This window comes from Delphinus delphis, chromosome 7, assembly GCF_949987515.2.
Source record: "Delphinus delphis chromosome 7, mDelDel1.2, whole genome shotgun sequence".
NCBI lineage: Eukaryota > Metazoa > Chordata > Mammalia > Artiodactyla > Delphinidae > Delphinus > Delphinus delphis.
The window spans coordinates 110,052,721-110,068,761 of record NC_082689.1 but is presented as its reverse complement, the minus strand read 5'-3'; the positions used below and the strand labels follow the sequence as shown (position 1 = coordinate 110,068,761).

Below are 16,041 nucleotides of genomic sequence, written 5' to 3'. Positions count from 1 at the left end.
AAAAGAGGAATATTGGTGTGGAAACGGAGAACAATATAAACTGACAACACGATGTTTAAATATACTTGCTGTATTCATCAGAGAAAAGACCAGAATAAGGCTGAAAGTGACAGACACAGAAGCAACATTAGGGGAATCACCCACATTTTTGAGAGGTGAGTAGAGCAAACGTCAAGGAACGCAGCACTTCGCCAATCTTAAGGTACGCAGGGGTCACCTGGGGAATCCTGTTACAATGAAGATTCTGATTCAGGAGGTCTGGACTGCAGCCAGAAGACTCTGCCTTTCCAACAAGCTCACAGACAGTGCCCTGTTCCATGGACCACACTTTCAGGGAAAGGGTATACATAACCAGTAATTCAGACTTCTTGTTTCTTGCCTAAGTAAGAAACTTCTGACTTGAGTATAACAAACACTCATTTAACTAACACGACCCCAATAAAAATAACTTCTCTAATTGAAATTTGCATCATAATAGAATTTGTAATTAGGACATTTTAATTATATATGACTCATGGAGAAAACGATGTGCTAAATAGGGAAGAGGTCTAGCTCAGGTCTTGGCTATGACAGGCAAACAAGACGGCAGGTCAATTAGGAATGTTTCCTGTGGTAGTAACCAGACCATGTCACTTCCTGAAACCATACAGAGTAAAGAGAGGATGGTGCTAGTGGGTAACATCCAACCTGGGTGATTATTAGCAAGGAGCCACAGCCAGTGAGAAAGGAGAGGATCTCCATTCTAGCCTGGAGTCATTAGTTCAAATTTTATCCCCACATGGACCGGCTGTGAGAAAGCACAGGTCAATTAAACCAAAGTCCAACTTACTCCAGACTCATTAACCCAGAGTCACAGCGGAGCAGGATGCAGGCTTCTGCATCTAGAGCCTCCCTGGTGATCCTAAGGTGCAATCAGGACATACACCTTCCTGGATACATCAACTGTAGACATTCTTCCTCAAGACAAGTTAACCTTAAGTCTACTCATGAGAAAACAACCCAGACTGTGGGACATTCCACAAGACAACTGGCCTGGACTCTCAAAAAAGTCAATGTCATAAAAGACCAAAAAAAACCAAAAAACACCCCCAAACTGTTCCAGCTTAGAAGAGACTAGAGACACAACAACTGACTGCAATGTGTGATCTGGACCAAACAAGCAAACAGCTGTAAAAAGTCATTACTGGGCACTGGAGAAATTTGAACATGGACCGGTATTACATAGTATTACTTTATCAAGGTTAAACTGCTGAGGTATGCTTAACAGTACGATGGAGATACTCCTAGTACTCAGGAGACATATGCCAAAGAATTTAGGCATGATATATAATGATATCTGCAACGTACTTTCGCATGGTTCTCCCAAAATGTGAGTGCATGTATGTTTGTATGCAAGCATATACTATACACACACACGGATAACTGTGGCACAATGTCTACAATTGGTGAAGCCAGATTAAAGATATTTGGGTATTCACTATAATAGACTTTCAACTATTCTCTAGGTTTGAAACTTTTCAAAATAAAAAACTGGAAAACAAAAGACAAGGACTTCCTTATAATGCTATACTTATTTTTATTTTACTGAAAACAAGACAGTTTTCAATAAAAGATGAGACAAATGCTCTAACAACCTGTTTATTCTTTAATATCAGAAAATGACAACTGATCGGTTTCATTAAATGCTTTCTGTTTTCTTAAAGGGTATATTCAGAACTATTTCAGATTTATTTAGAAATAAATGTCAACTTTCATGCAACTGATATCTGTTACATGAATTTTATATATGAATATATATAAAAAAACCACATGCCAAATTTTCCATTCCTGTAAGAGTTTATATACACACTTTATATGGAAAAATAAAGGAGGTGAGGTAAAGGTAAATATCACAAATTCAACACTGATTCTATACCTGTGTCTATCTTCGAAAAACTGGTATTCGATTCTTGCATCTCCTTTTGGTTGAGCTGACAGGAGAGCATCCACCTTCATTACCAAGTCACTCGCCCTGAAAGATGTGGTTGGTGAAAATTTAGCATCTCTTTTACTGAAGGTTTTCCAATTGTTGCTGAACATAATATAATCAACCTAAGTACTGAATGCCAACAAGCTGGTCTGAAGAAAATATAAGCTTTGTATCAATTGGTATGAGAAAAAAATACAGATTTTGTCACTGATAAGTTTTACAGCCCTGGGGTAGGTGCTGATTTTTCCATATGTGAAATGGAGATAATGCCTACTTTGCATGGCTCTTGTAAATACTGCACTGGCGAAACACAGAAAGTAAAGCACCTAGCTCAGGGCCTGGCCCATAACTCTCCCTCACCCTCTTCTAAATAACTTTATTACTTTTTATGATCATCAGAGTAATAACTTACCGAAAAAACATTCAGGAAAAAAATATAAGTTGAAAATGGAGATGCACACAATAATAGCATATTCAAGAAATAAGTATTGGTAACATTTTAGCTCATCATTCTTCCATATTTTAAAATATATATATCTACATACACAAAAGTGGTACTATATTATTTGGTAACCTGATTTTTCATTTAATAATATAAACATTTTGTTGGATAATAAGTATAGGGGTACATCAATATTTTCAATGACTGCATAATATTATATTTATGGATACATCATAATCTATTTCACTATTACAATCAACATCACGGTAAACAACTTAGAAAAGCATTTCCGCTTTCCCCACCCCTCCTAACTTGATTTCTAACCAAGGAAGATCTTGAACTAAATCATGAGACTGAAAAAAATGCTCTAATCTGTTGAATTGAGGACTAAATTCCAAGAATGCTAAAATATATTTGAATATATTCATGAATATATCTGAACTGGAATCAAGCCTATACATTCTCTCATCGAACCAAACAACTCTATCAAATTATATCTTTTGGTACGTCTCAGTACTAACTCTGAATACATATAATACAGGCCATTTGTTTCCTGTGATGTGTCAACATTGTCACAAAATATGTCCAGGGATCCTCGGTTCTGTGGACTGGGATGATCGCCATGATCAAAGAGCCCACAGGTGAGCTCCGCAGGGCTGACGATGGCGTCTTGGCTGCAGGTCTGGGTCACGCTTGAGAGCTGTGGCTGTCATGCACAACCAAGGTGGAGCAGCCCTGGCACTAACAAAAATCTTAGGCAAGCAAGGTCACTCTGAGAACCCTAATAGTTTTAGCATCAATCTTCTGGCAGCCCCACAACTACCTTATTGCCCTAAATTCAACCAGGACAGACCCAGAGCCATCTCTGGTTGGTAAAAGGCCAAGTCTTCTATGCATAGTCTGGCAACTACATAGTCCACAAGGACTCCCAGGGCCTCCCACGAAGCCTCCACAGAGACAGGGAGTGGTCCAAGGGACACCACACCAAACCTATGCCTATGACACAGTGGCTTCAAATCAGGGGGTACCTCCTGGCCTGCATCAGGGAAGTGTTTCCTAGGCTAAAACAAGGGGCATCACTCAACAACCAGTGAGGTGGAAGGAAACCTCTTTATCTGTAGCCCCAGTTTGGGTGAGATGAAAAAAGATTCCTTTCCGTATCACACAAAACTTGGCAAAGAGACTACTTTCACAGCTATCAAAGTCAACGCTTCACTAAGAGTGCTTGTTGAACTCTGCAGCATCATGGGGTATGAAATAGATGAAGAAATAAAACAGAAGAACTTTAAAACTCTATATCCTCAAACGATGCATCAAAGAACACTATCAAGAGAGTGAAAAGTCAACCCATGGAGTGGGGAAAAAACACCTGCATATCATATAGCTATAAGGATTGATATCCAGAATACAAATGAACTCCTACAACTCAACAACAACAAAACAAATAATTAAAAATGAGCAAAGGACTTGCACAGATATTTTCCCACAGATATACAAATAGTCAATAAGCACACAAAAAGATGCTCAACATCACTAATCATTAGGGAAGTACCAATCAAACCACAAGGAGATACCACTTCACACCCATTGGAATGGGTATTACCAAAAGAACAGAAAATAGTAAGTGTTGGTGAGGAAGTGGAGAAATTAGAACCCTTACGCATTTCTGATGGGAAAGTAAAACGGTGCAGCCTCTGTGGAAAAAGGTATAATGATTCCTCAAAAACTAAACATAACCATACATCCTCCAGCTACACATTCATTTGATATTTAATGCCGAAACCATGTGAATATGACTATGAGCTTCAGTTACACAGCAGGTACACAGACCAGTCAAATATTGATTTTTTTCCCATTGAGGTATAACTCATTAAAATATATAGACTAATAATAACATTGAAAGAATTAAAATAACAATAAAGAACCAACAATAACCAACTCATCATCACTTCTGGAATATGTAAGAAAAAAACCTCATTATTCCATACTAGTAAATAAAGAAAAAGAAACATTTAACTTGTCTTTTTTTTCCCTGAACAAAATAAAACTGAAAGGTAATTAAAGAGATAATGAGCGAAAGTATTTCTTTACATAAGTATTCTGAGGAAATAAATAAAATCACCTCTCTACTTCTGCATATGTTTGAAATTTTCCACAATCAAAAGTTACAAAAAAAAAATCAAAATGGAGAGAACTAATCCAGTTCTTTAAACAGCTGGCTACAAAATAAATTAACTCATTTCAACAGAAGTATAAATAAACACCTGAATTGAAGAACATTATTATATTTTAAAGCTGGAGATAAAAGCATCTTGGAATAGGTAGCATGAGGAAAGTCCAATTGATACAGCCCCTGCGACATGAACTGATTCATTTCTTCTATGGCAAAACTTACACATCTTCTTCTACCCGAAGCTGTTGAATATGAGATTTGATTTTCTGTCCTGAAGTTTTTAAGATGATATTTTCTAGGAGGTGGAAATCGTCTTGATTAAAGAGTTCACTGTCCTCCAGTGGCCCAATGATCTGTGAAGAAGAGCAGGGTGGTCAGTGCTGGAATCAGCGGGCTGCAGAGAAGTCCTTGGTTGTCCTCAGCCTACCTTACAAACCAGATCACTTTACAGACCCGAAACACGTTTACATCTAAGTCAAATCAGTGAAAAAAGTGAAAATAAAACCCGAATCAACTCATACAGTTATTCACTTATCAATTCCTCAACTACACAGAGTGTATGTAGACTTGAATACTTTACAGTATTTTTACAGTAAGCAAACTCTGAAATAAAATAGCAGTATCATTTTCATTAATTCTCACTGAATATAATTAAGAAAGCCCAAATAGAAACGTAGTGGTAGATATCGGAGGTTTCACCCTAAGGGCTAAGAGTTTAAAGTTTGGTGTGTCCGCCAGAGTCTCATTTCCGTGGCTGCAGATATTTGTGAAATAGTCCAAGCATAAACCAACTGCACAAACCACAAACATGGTCCCCACACGGGACGAATACTTGATGAATCACAGGTCTTATGGATTTGGGTTCTGAGAACCACCACACTCTCACCACCTTACACAATGGCAGGACAAAATTAAACAGGAGGAAGGTTTCACATAAGGACGTTTATGTCAAAATGAGCAAACTTCCTTTGAAACAAGGGAGCAGAAATGACCATCAGCACTGCACAAGCCCTAATCACCTTTGGAGAAAGTGGCTCTGTCTGAAGAGTTTACTAGCTTCAGAGGAGAATGCTGCCAAGACTGTTCACTGATCTAATTTGAAGTCAACCTTGTCTCAGGACAAAGTTCTCACCCTTCCATTGCTGATCACTGCCCTCTGTCCCTTCTTCAGCTTCAGAACATCCCTGCAGTACATGGCATGAGACAAAATGAAATCCATTTTGGAAGACTCAAAGACCTCTTTAAAAAGACTGAAATCCATGCCCTAGGAAAGTAATTGTTATTAAGGAAAAGTAATTGTTATTAAGAAAACCATAAAAATGAATAATCATATAAATGTCATAAAATGCTCTTTTAGTGGAATGTAGTGACTAATTTTAATAATTAACACTACGATGTCTCCATTCCCCACTCTCTCTCCCATTTTTTCCCAACCTCCCACTTATCAAGTAACGCTTATTTCCTTTTCCTGTTCCTTTATGTAATTGTTCAATTGGCAAACTATAATTCATGATACTTTTATTCTGCATTTTAAAATCTTACTAATTTCAAGAGTCTTTTTTTAACTGAAATATCAAGTACATTCATCATTTTATAAGAAATCTTAAAACTACAAAATAGTCCAAAGTATGTAACATAAATTAATAAAATGGGCTTATGTTGGAAATACATCAAGAGCACATGAGCCTCTAACTCATTAAGTAGCTTCAACCTCTATAAACAAATATTTTTCTTTGTTCTACAAACAAATCAAATATTATCTGTCTTTTAAAAACTTACAAAACCAATGGCTTTGTGCTTAAAACATATATAAGCTTATATCATGCACATCTTGAAGCCTAGCAAGTTTAAAAGTAATGAGGGGAATATGGCAGAATTGTTATTTCTTGGTAAGACCCTTCCAATTAAAAAAAAAAATCATCTGAGCTCAGAACTAAAATCACAAATCCTGATCATCAACAGGAACAGGACACATCAGCCCATGGGAATGGACTTCTGAAATAACAATACAAGGCAGCCTCGTGCCACACACAGACTTACGCCAACGGAGAACTCCCCAATGTCAGCTCCTGCAGCCAGCGCCTCTGCAGTCTCCTCCTTGGCCATTTTTGTGATGAAGTTCTTAGCAGAGTTGGAGGTCTGTGTTTGGAGAGCTGCCCAGATTGCTCTGGAGACCTGAGTTTTCTCATAACTTATATCTTCACTAGGATTATTGATCATGCTTACTCTAACATTGTTACTGGATTTCTATTTACAAAAAGGGAAATAAGAGTTATATGGTAGATGCCTTGAATTTAAAAAGCAGCATTAACATCAGTCATATCCCATAAGTAGCAAGTAACACTTAAGTCTTTGGTAGTTCTCCTCTGCATACAGAGTAAAATTAAAATGCCATAATCAGGCATTCAAACCCCTGCATGAACTGGCCCCCAGCCTACCTTTCCAACTTCATTTCTTACCATCCCTGTAAATACAGAATACATTACAGACCATCAGAGTCCTGTATTTCCCCAACACATTTTGCATTCTTCTAATGCATGTTATGCCTCACATTGGTATGTGAACCCCAGCTACACCCATCTTCATTTCCTTAAGTCCCAACCCTCTTGAAGGGCTCTGCTCAGACCCTTCATTCACATGGCCTTTCCAGTTCTACTAAAAATTAATCTCTTCTTGGGTCAAGAGTCAAGAATCCATGTGGGAGAAGATATCTGGGGCCCACAAAACCAAAAAAGGGCCATGAGCAACATAAATTCATACTTATGTGTATCTAAAAACATGTACAAGAGTATTCACTGCAGCATTCTTCTAGCCCCAATCTAAAAACAACCCAATTGTCCATCAAACAGACTAAACAAACAAAACTTTGTGGTACAGCCATATGACACAATACTGCACAATGAAAAAGAACTAACTACCACTACCTGTAACAACAGGGGTAAATCTCCAAAATGTTGAGTAAAGAAACCAAACACAAACAAGCACGTATTATAAGAGTCCATTTAATTGAAGTAAAAAGCAGGCAAACCTAGGATGTGAGAAGAGGGACGGGGAGGGCTAGTGATGCGGCCACAAGCAGGGGCGTGCTTTTAGGACTTCGGTAATTGTTTCTGTACCTGCGTGGTGGTCACATGGGTGTGTTGACTCTGTGACACTACATCCTATTGATTTGTGCATGTCTTTTGAACCTATATTTTACTTCAATTACTCCCTCCCTGTTCTCCCACTTTTCACCACTTGAACATTTGTCAGTTTGAGTTAGAGTGCATTATACGTGTATCGTCCTTCGCCTGGACTACTCCTGATACAACTGACCGCACCATCCAGTCTGTTCCCTTAGACAATAAAGGCACTCAGCACATCAGTGAAGCTGAAATCACCTGGATATTTCAGTAAGCCTCCTTGGGACACAGAGTGGCAAGGGGACACAGGAGGGGTGTGAAACTTGGATGAAGATCCAATCTGAAACCGCTCAGGAAAAGGAAATGTAACATCTCTCTCTCTGACGATGACAATCTCTAGAAGGGTTGATTATTTTTCAACCGTTCACCACTGCCCATTCACTCCACTTCTACAGTTTATATGCTGCACAACTTTCAGACCACCCATATGTGCATCCCTCTGCATGCCTACACCTACTTTTATTACACACGTGCTAATGTGCCTCTGTGGTATTTCTCCCATATCTGGACCTCTCTCAATATAAGGACCCTGTCTCTCCCATACAATATACAACACAAACTTTGCAGCATCTGCAGCAAGAACATGAACAGTCATACAATAAAAACTTGTCTATGATGACGATCTTATTATTTTTTCCTCTAAAAGAATCTATTCCTGGGACTTCCCTGGTGGTCCAGTGGTTAGGACTCTGTGCTTCCACTGCAGGGAGCCCGGGTTCAATCCCTGGTCAGGTAACTAAGATCCTGCCAGTTGCACAGCACAGCCGAAAAAAAAAAAAATCTATTCCCTTACATAAAGCCAGAATATTGCAGTCTTCTCTGTTTTCTCACTAGCTGCCAGACCTCTGAAAAAACAATGCTTCTTTCCCTCAAGCACCAAAAAGCAGGATCCAGCCTCCCCACCAGAACATTATCAGCACACATACGCCCATGAAGATAACTGCAGCCTCAAACAAAGATACGGAATGAAGCCGTAGATACTTGCCTGATGTTTAATAGCATCATACAATAATTGCCTTCCAGGAGGGCTATCAAAATCCCCAACAATCCAAAAAGTTACTGGCCTAATAAAAGAATCATCTGTAGAAGAACAAAAACAGCATATTGAGTGGGAGGGGAAAAAGCACATCCTATGTTTCAATATTGCTATTAAGCCAAGTAATTTCTGAAAACCATGCAAAAACTAAGAAAATGACAAGTTTAATAAGGATACAAAGCAAAAGTTTTGAAACTCTGATACTAGAATGAAAGCAGGGTAACCTTCCATGCGGCTTAGTTAAAAACTAAGAACATGCACTTATTAGTTCTATTTTGATTTGGGAATCTGTTAGCATGTAAAATGAAAGAGTCTTTGAACATGTGGATAACATATTATAGTCTTTAATCATATTCGTTTATTAACTTTCTAAAATATAATTCTTGGCAAACATTTATACACAGAATTTATCTGCATTGATAAATTATCTGTTACCCACACGTTACAGAAACATCCCAATAAAGTGTCAATAAATTCTGAATTACAGTGGTGCCTGAAACCACATAAGATAATTAGTTAACAAAAGGAATAGAACATTCTGAAATTTAAAGTTACCATAGATTTCCTTGGAGGACATTCCTGGACAAAAGTAAAGGAAAAAGAGTAGAAGAAAAGAAAATGTCATTTCTCTAATTAATGCCAACTGTAAGAGTCAAATTTTAAATAATGCCCAACATCACCTATGCTTCTTTTCGCTCCTTAGTCCCATTAGGGTTACAGCACTGTTCTAAGACCTCTCAGAACCAATTTCTTTGAGGAAACAAATGGAGCAATTGCCTGTACTTAAACATATATCTGGGAAACCAGAAATTCTCTCTGGGAGAAGACCACAGTAGATAAAAATAGCTGCCTTAGGGACTTCCCTGGCGGTCCAGTGGTTAAGACTCTGCGCTCCCAATGCAGGGGGCACGGGTTTGATCCCTGGTCAGGGAACTAAGACCCCACATGCCACATGGTACAGCCAAAAAAAAAAAAAAATAGCTGCCTTACGTGACAGTCAGTGCTCTGAAAGGGTAATAAGTGTGAGCAGAGGGAAGAAGCACCCGTCTGCCGTTAAGAGGATATCATTTTACACAATTTTAATCTGAATAAATAACTCTGCATCAAAATCAGTTTAAAAACGTGCACAAGGATTTCTTGTACCAAGCTGATCTTACAAATGCTAAAAACAATTAACCCAATATTGTCATTGAAGAGACAAGTCAAACCAATCTTCAATCCGTTAACCCATTTTTACATCATAATTCTTTTTCCATTTTGAACCATGAAAAAATTTTTCTTTTTACCTTTAATGTCTATATAAAATTTATAAAGACAACATCTGAATTTTCAAATATATATAAAAAATTAAATTTTAAACAGATATCTTCTAGACTCAAATAATTATACAAAGTAATAAAAGAAATTATGGAATCTCTTTTCCAACAGACACTAAAAAAAACAAAGGAGAAACAAGTTGAATCCAAGGTAAGCCTAAAATGTATTACCTTTCTTGGTCAGATAATTCATACTATTGGCTATAGCAGCAGTCTTGCCTTGGGAATCCAAGACGGTAAATCTAGCATAATCATCCACAAAAAAGTTATCTGAAAGAAAAATTAAAGTAGATTTATAATTAATATGCCTAAATTCAATCTAATGTTAATATTCAATTGATAATCTCATTTGACCATAATACACATTTTAATAAAATGCATGAGCGAAATATATTGTTTCAAGTTTATTGAACAAGTTCACAACATGACCCACCCCATTAATCACATTTTAAGACACAAACAGAAAATGTACACATCTCACACATAACTCTCAGATATGTGTTTGTCAGTTTGATGGTTTAAATTTATTCTATTCCCACTCTTTTCACTTTACACCTACAGCACGATCTTTTAAAGAGACACTCTTAACTTCATCTCTCCTTTCCATAGTCCATCCCCATAGTAAACTCTTCCCTATCCTATTTGGGGGTAAGAGGGGATGAATGGGAGAGAAAATATTAAAAAAAAACTCTTGTTTTAGTTATTTCACATCTACCAAAGTAACATTTTTAACCTTAACAGAAACAAAAGGTCATTTTCAGATATGTTTCTTTTCTGATTAGTGCCTATGGGCAATGCTCTTATTAATCATTTCCCCCTCAGATAACTCTTGCTAAAATTCCAGTTTCATCAAGTCATTCCCTTGCTCTCAATACTCTGTAATTTCTTCCTACCTACAAACTGGTCTCCAGCCTGGTATCATAAACCCCTTCTTTATCTCCAGCAATCTCCCCAGGCCTTTGCATTATTTACTCCCCAATACAAATGCCCCGTTTCTTGCAATGTCCTCCACCCTCCCATGTATTTGTCTGTCCACCCACTAACCCGTCTATCCTTTCACTCAACAAAGCACACCAAGGGCCTACTATCTGTTCAGTCAGTAGTCTAGCAAAGGTAAGCAATGGTAAATAAGACAGACACTGCCCATGACTTCATGTAGCAGAAGGGAGGAAGCACCATGGCCTTAAAACTGAGTTGCCAGACAGCAAAGGCCAAGAGCAGCATAGATGATGGAGCTATGACAACTGGGTTAGGAGGATGCCAGCTGCTCTTTCACTGGGAGCTCCAAAATGCTCACCAAGCAAACTGCATCCTTGCCACTGTGGAGTAGCATCATTTCACAGCTGAGGACTGTAATACTCAGTGGAGAACGATACCCAAACACAGAACTACTTTTATGGTCCTTATTCATGAGTACTGCAAAGGTAACTCTTTATAATTTAATTTAAAATGATGGAAACGACAAAAACTCAGGACAAAAATTCATAATACTGCTTGCCTTGCTCTACTAATACTTCTGGTAAAAGGCACTTTCTTACTACTTTCTTTTTCAAATATAAGCATACATGTGCATTTTTCCTCTGCCTATATTTAAACATTTTCTTCTGCCTGAAAGGAAAGGAATTTAGTTTCAAGTAGAATAGGGGTAGTTGCAATAAAGTAACAACCATAAACAGATCTATATATTCACTATATTCAACTACAACAACAAATACACTTGGTTTTGACTTCACCATTACACATATCCTTTCCTCCCCAGTGAGATTTCCTGAGCAAGTGGTAACTCTACTGTATTTCCAGCAGTTTGTTAAAGTGGCCTTAAGAGTCTCCAGGAAGGCAAAAGGAACAAATTGTACCTGGGCTTAACCTCTTAAAAAGGTATTCTTGGGCTTCCCTGGTGGTGCAGTGGTTGAGAGTCCGCCTGCCGATGGAGGGGACACGGGTTCATGCCCTGGTCCTGGAAGATCCCACATGCCGCGGAGCGGCCGGGCCCGTGAGCCATGGCTGCTGAGCCTGCGCGTCCGGAGCCTGTGCTCCGCAACGGGAGAGGCCACAACAGTGAGAGGCCCGCGTACCGCAAAAAAAAAAAAAAAAAAAAAAAAAGGTATTCTTGTGGAAACAACCTAAACACTCATCAACTGAGGCACAGATAAGCAAAGTGTGGCCTATCTATACAATGGAATATGAATCAGTCATAAAAAGGAATGAAGTCCTCCAGAACTGTCAGACAATGAAGTTATATTTATGTTTGTGATTTATGATATTTATTATCTGAAAAAAAGAAAAAGGAATGAAGTTCTGAGACAGGCTACGACATGGATGAACCTTAAAAACTCTATGCTAAGTCAAAGAAGCCAGTCACAAAAAACGTCCAATTATATGAAATATCCAGAATAGAAAAATCCATAGAAACAGAAACTTAATTAGTGGTTGCTGAAGGACAGGAAAAGGGGGAAATGGAGAGTGACTACATCATTTCTTTTGGGGGGGATGATAATGTTCTAAAGTTAGTGTGATGCTCACACAACTCTGAGAGTATACTAAAACCTGTGCACTTTACAACTGTACACTTTGAAAGGTTGAGTTTTATGGCATGGACACCAGGGGTCACCAATCCCCGGGCCATGGACCAATACCGGTCCATGGCCTGTTAGGAGATGGGCTGCACAACAGGAGGTGAGTGGTGGGTGAGCCAGCGAAGCTTCATCTGTATTTACAGCCACTCCCCATCGCTCGCATTACCGCCTGAGTTCCGCCTCCTGTCAGATCAGTGGTGGCATTAGATTCTCATAGGAGCACAAACCCTACTGTGAACTGCGCACACGAGGGATCTAGGTAGCGCTCTCCTCATGAGAAACTAATGCTTGATGATCTGAGGTGGAACTGAGGCGGTGATGCTAGCGCTGGGGAGGGCTGCAAATACAGATTATTATTAGCAGAGAGGTTTGACTTGCATGGAGACCATAAATCAACTGCTTGCAGACTCATATCAAAACCCTATCAGTGAGTGGCAAGTGACAATTAAGCTGCATCTGGTGGCAGGCTTTAAGTCAGAATCCGACACTTACTTTAGTCCATGCGTAGCCCAACCCACACCTGAGCCCCAAGCTCAGGGCTTCCACTGACTCTGCATTATGGTGAGCTGTATAATTATTTCATTATATATTACAATGTAATAATAATAGAAATAAAGTGCATAATAAATGTAATGCACCTGAATCATCCCGAAACCACCCCCCCACACACCCTCGGTCCATGGAAAAACTGTCTTCCATGAAACTGGTCCCTGGTGCCAAAAAGGTTGAGGACCGCTGATGTACACTATTTCTCAATGAAGCTTTATTTGTTAAAAAGGCATTCTTAAGTTCTCAGAGTATAGCTACCTGAGATATTTGTCGACGTTATCACTGACTGCATAATGAGAAAGAAGATAGCTGCTTAAGAGCTTCAGGACTGTAAGAAAGTCAACAATCTAGGTCCACTCTTACCATCTAATGCCTACATTTAGTTGGCATTTAAAAGGCACTGAATGTCTTTCAAAGTTTACAAAGATTTATCCAGGAAGAATTTCTCTCCTTTTGGAGGAAACTCTTGTGAATTTAGAAGCTCATATAATGAACTCAAGGTGAAGGAAACTGTGTCACAACCTTGGGTTATCAGAAATTCTGAACATTACAATCCAATAAATGCAAAGATTCTGAAAGACAAATCAAAGAGGCCCCAAATTGTTCCCGAAATACTCCTTACTTGTTGCTGTTAAATCTAGGTATTCTCGCTCAGCTGTCAAAATCCTAGAGTTGATTCGGGGAACAACATTTGGCTGATTCATGATGTATTCTACCACATCTTGATCATGGGACAGTTCACCCTAGAGGAAAAAAAAAAAGAAAACAGGGTGTGGGTGAGATGCACGTTAAACAAATATGATCAATAATAATTTATTAGGACCTAAAAAATCATTAACTTTATAGTATCTTCTTATGTACTGATAATAGCTAAAAATAGAAGTTACCACGTTATAGGGTCCTGTCAGTGCCAAGCAAGGTACAGTATGTACGGTATCTCTAATCCATTCAACAATGTGAGGAAGATGTGGTATCTATTTAAGAAAGGTTATGAAGAACCTAGGGGTAAGACAGGTATAAAGACACAGACCTACTAGAGAATGGACTTGAGGATATGGGGAGGGGGAAGGGTAAGCCGTGACAAAGCGAGAGAGGCATGGACATATATACACTACCAAATGTAAAATAGATAGCTAGTGGGAAGCAGCCACATAGCACAGGGAGATCAGCTCGGTGCTTTGTGACCACCTAGAGGGGTGGGATAGGGAGGGTGGGAGGCAGGGAGACGCAAGAGGGAAGAGATACGGGAACATATGTATATGTATAACTGATTCACTTTGTTATAAAAAAAAAAAGAAAGCTTAAATAACTTACTCAAAGTCACAGAGCTAATGAGAAGTGAATATGAAATGCAAACCCATGTTTATTTGATCTCACCACAGAAACAAACAAGCTCTAGAAATTAGTTGAAGAGTTAATACAAGCAAAAATCCATCCTGAGATCTACTCAGTTAGCGTCTCTCTAAAGAAGAAAGCCAAATTAATTCTCTCAGGCGTTAATATACTTAAAAAAAAAAAATCACCCAAGCCTTTTTCAATCTCAGGCATTTCAATCTCAAGTAATCCTACATTTCCAGAGTCACAATTACACTGGGGGAGAAGAAATCATTAACTAAAGAATTAATTAAAGAATCATTAATTCTTCCCTTTATACTTCTCATATTATAGAAATACTTGTACTGCATGAGGGTGATCTAATGTAAACGGCTGTGGAAACTTGCAAGTTTTTCACACTTAATATATTTCATACAAAACCATATTTCAACATGATTTTCAGGGGGAATAGATGTGAATCAAATATACACAATCAAGTCTTAAATATTCCACTCAGGCATCTTCTGTGGCTACTTATCTCAAGAGCAATAACTCACAAATTCTCAAACTATAAGCCAATAATGAGCATATGTGCCAACCGCATAATTCAAAAGACTTACAAAGGTAATCGATGACTTGCTATAGATGTAAGCTCATGTATAAAACTTTGGTCTCTATTATAAGCCTGAACTGATTCCAATAAAAAGCCTAACTCAAGGAGGCAATCTGGCAAATCTATCAAAATTTTACATGTACATACCTTCTAATGCAGCTCACCTGCACACACATACACATGCACACACAGTGGTTGTTTCCAGAAACAAAAGATGAATGGCAGGGGAACAGGAATGAATAAATGACAGTTTCTCTTCATTTATACCTCTATACACATTTTGAATCTCACACTATCTGCATATCATATGCTTTTATATATAGTGAATTTAGTGCAAAATTTTAAATGTACATTATTACCCTTTGACACAGTTCCAATAATTGGTATTTCTCAAAAAATTACGAAGTACAAAGATATACATATTAGAACATTCACTGACCATTATTTACAAAAGTGTACATCTACAAGCAACGTCCAACATTAAGGGATAAAATAAATGATTATTCATTCTTAAAAAGGAATAGCAGCAATCTAAAAGTTTTAAGACAGAGTTATGTTCAGAAATGCAGTGCTAAGATATATTCAATTAGAAAAGTAAGCTAAAAAGCTGAAAAATGCACATATAGATATATATAAATCAATATACAGAGACACACAAATATTTCTCTAGGGATGAGGGTAAGAACTTTCATTTTTACGTTATATAATTGAGTATTTCCCAAATTTAGTATTTTCTAAATATGTGTGGAAGCACATATAACTTTTGTCATAATATTTAAATTCTTATCTAGCCAAGCCCATTCATTTCATGTTTCATTCCTGGAGCTCCATGAAGAACAAATTCCTTAACGAAACTACTGGGACCTATTCT

The 16,041-nt window shown here is 38.1% G+C and overlaps 1 protein-coding gene across 1 annotated transcript in view; it reads right to left on the bottom strand.

Moving 5' to 3' along the window:
* Positions 1-16,041, bottom strand: part of UGGT1 (UDP-glucose glycoprotein glucosyltransferase 1) — a 116,499-nt gene that overhangs the window by 26,258 nt on the left and 74,200 nt on the right. Inside the window, exons 19-26 of the mRNA XM_060017005.1 lie at positions 13,866-13,986; positions 10,290-10,388; positions 9,358-9,381; positions 8,752-8,846; positions 6,625-6,831; positions 5,717-5,848; positions 4,807-4,937; positions 1,916-2,011 (exon numbers count right to left, since the gene is read on the bottom strand). Coding sequence (XP_059872988.1) covers positions 1,916-2,011; positions 4,807-4,937; positions 5,717-5,848; positions 6,625-6,831; positions 8,752-8,846; positions 9,358-9,381; positions 10,290-10,388; positions 13,866-13,986 — 905 coding nt within the window. The remainder of the gene's footprint in view (positions 1-1,915; positions 2,012-4,806; positions 4,938-5,716; positions 5,849-6,624; positions 6,832-8,751; positions 8,847-9,357; positions 9,382-10,289; positions 10,389-13,865; positions 13,987-16,041) is intronic.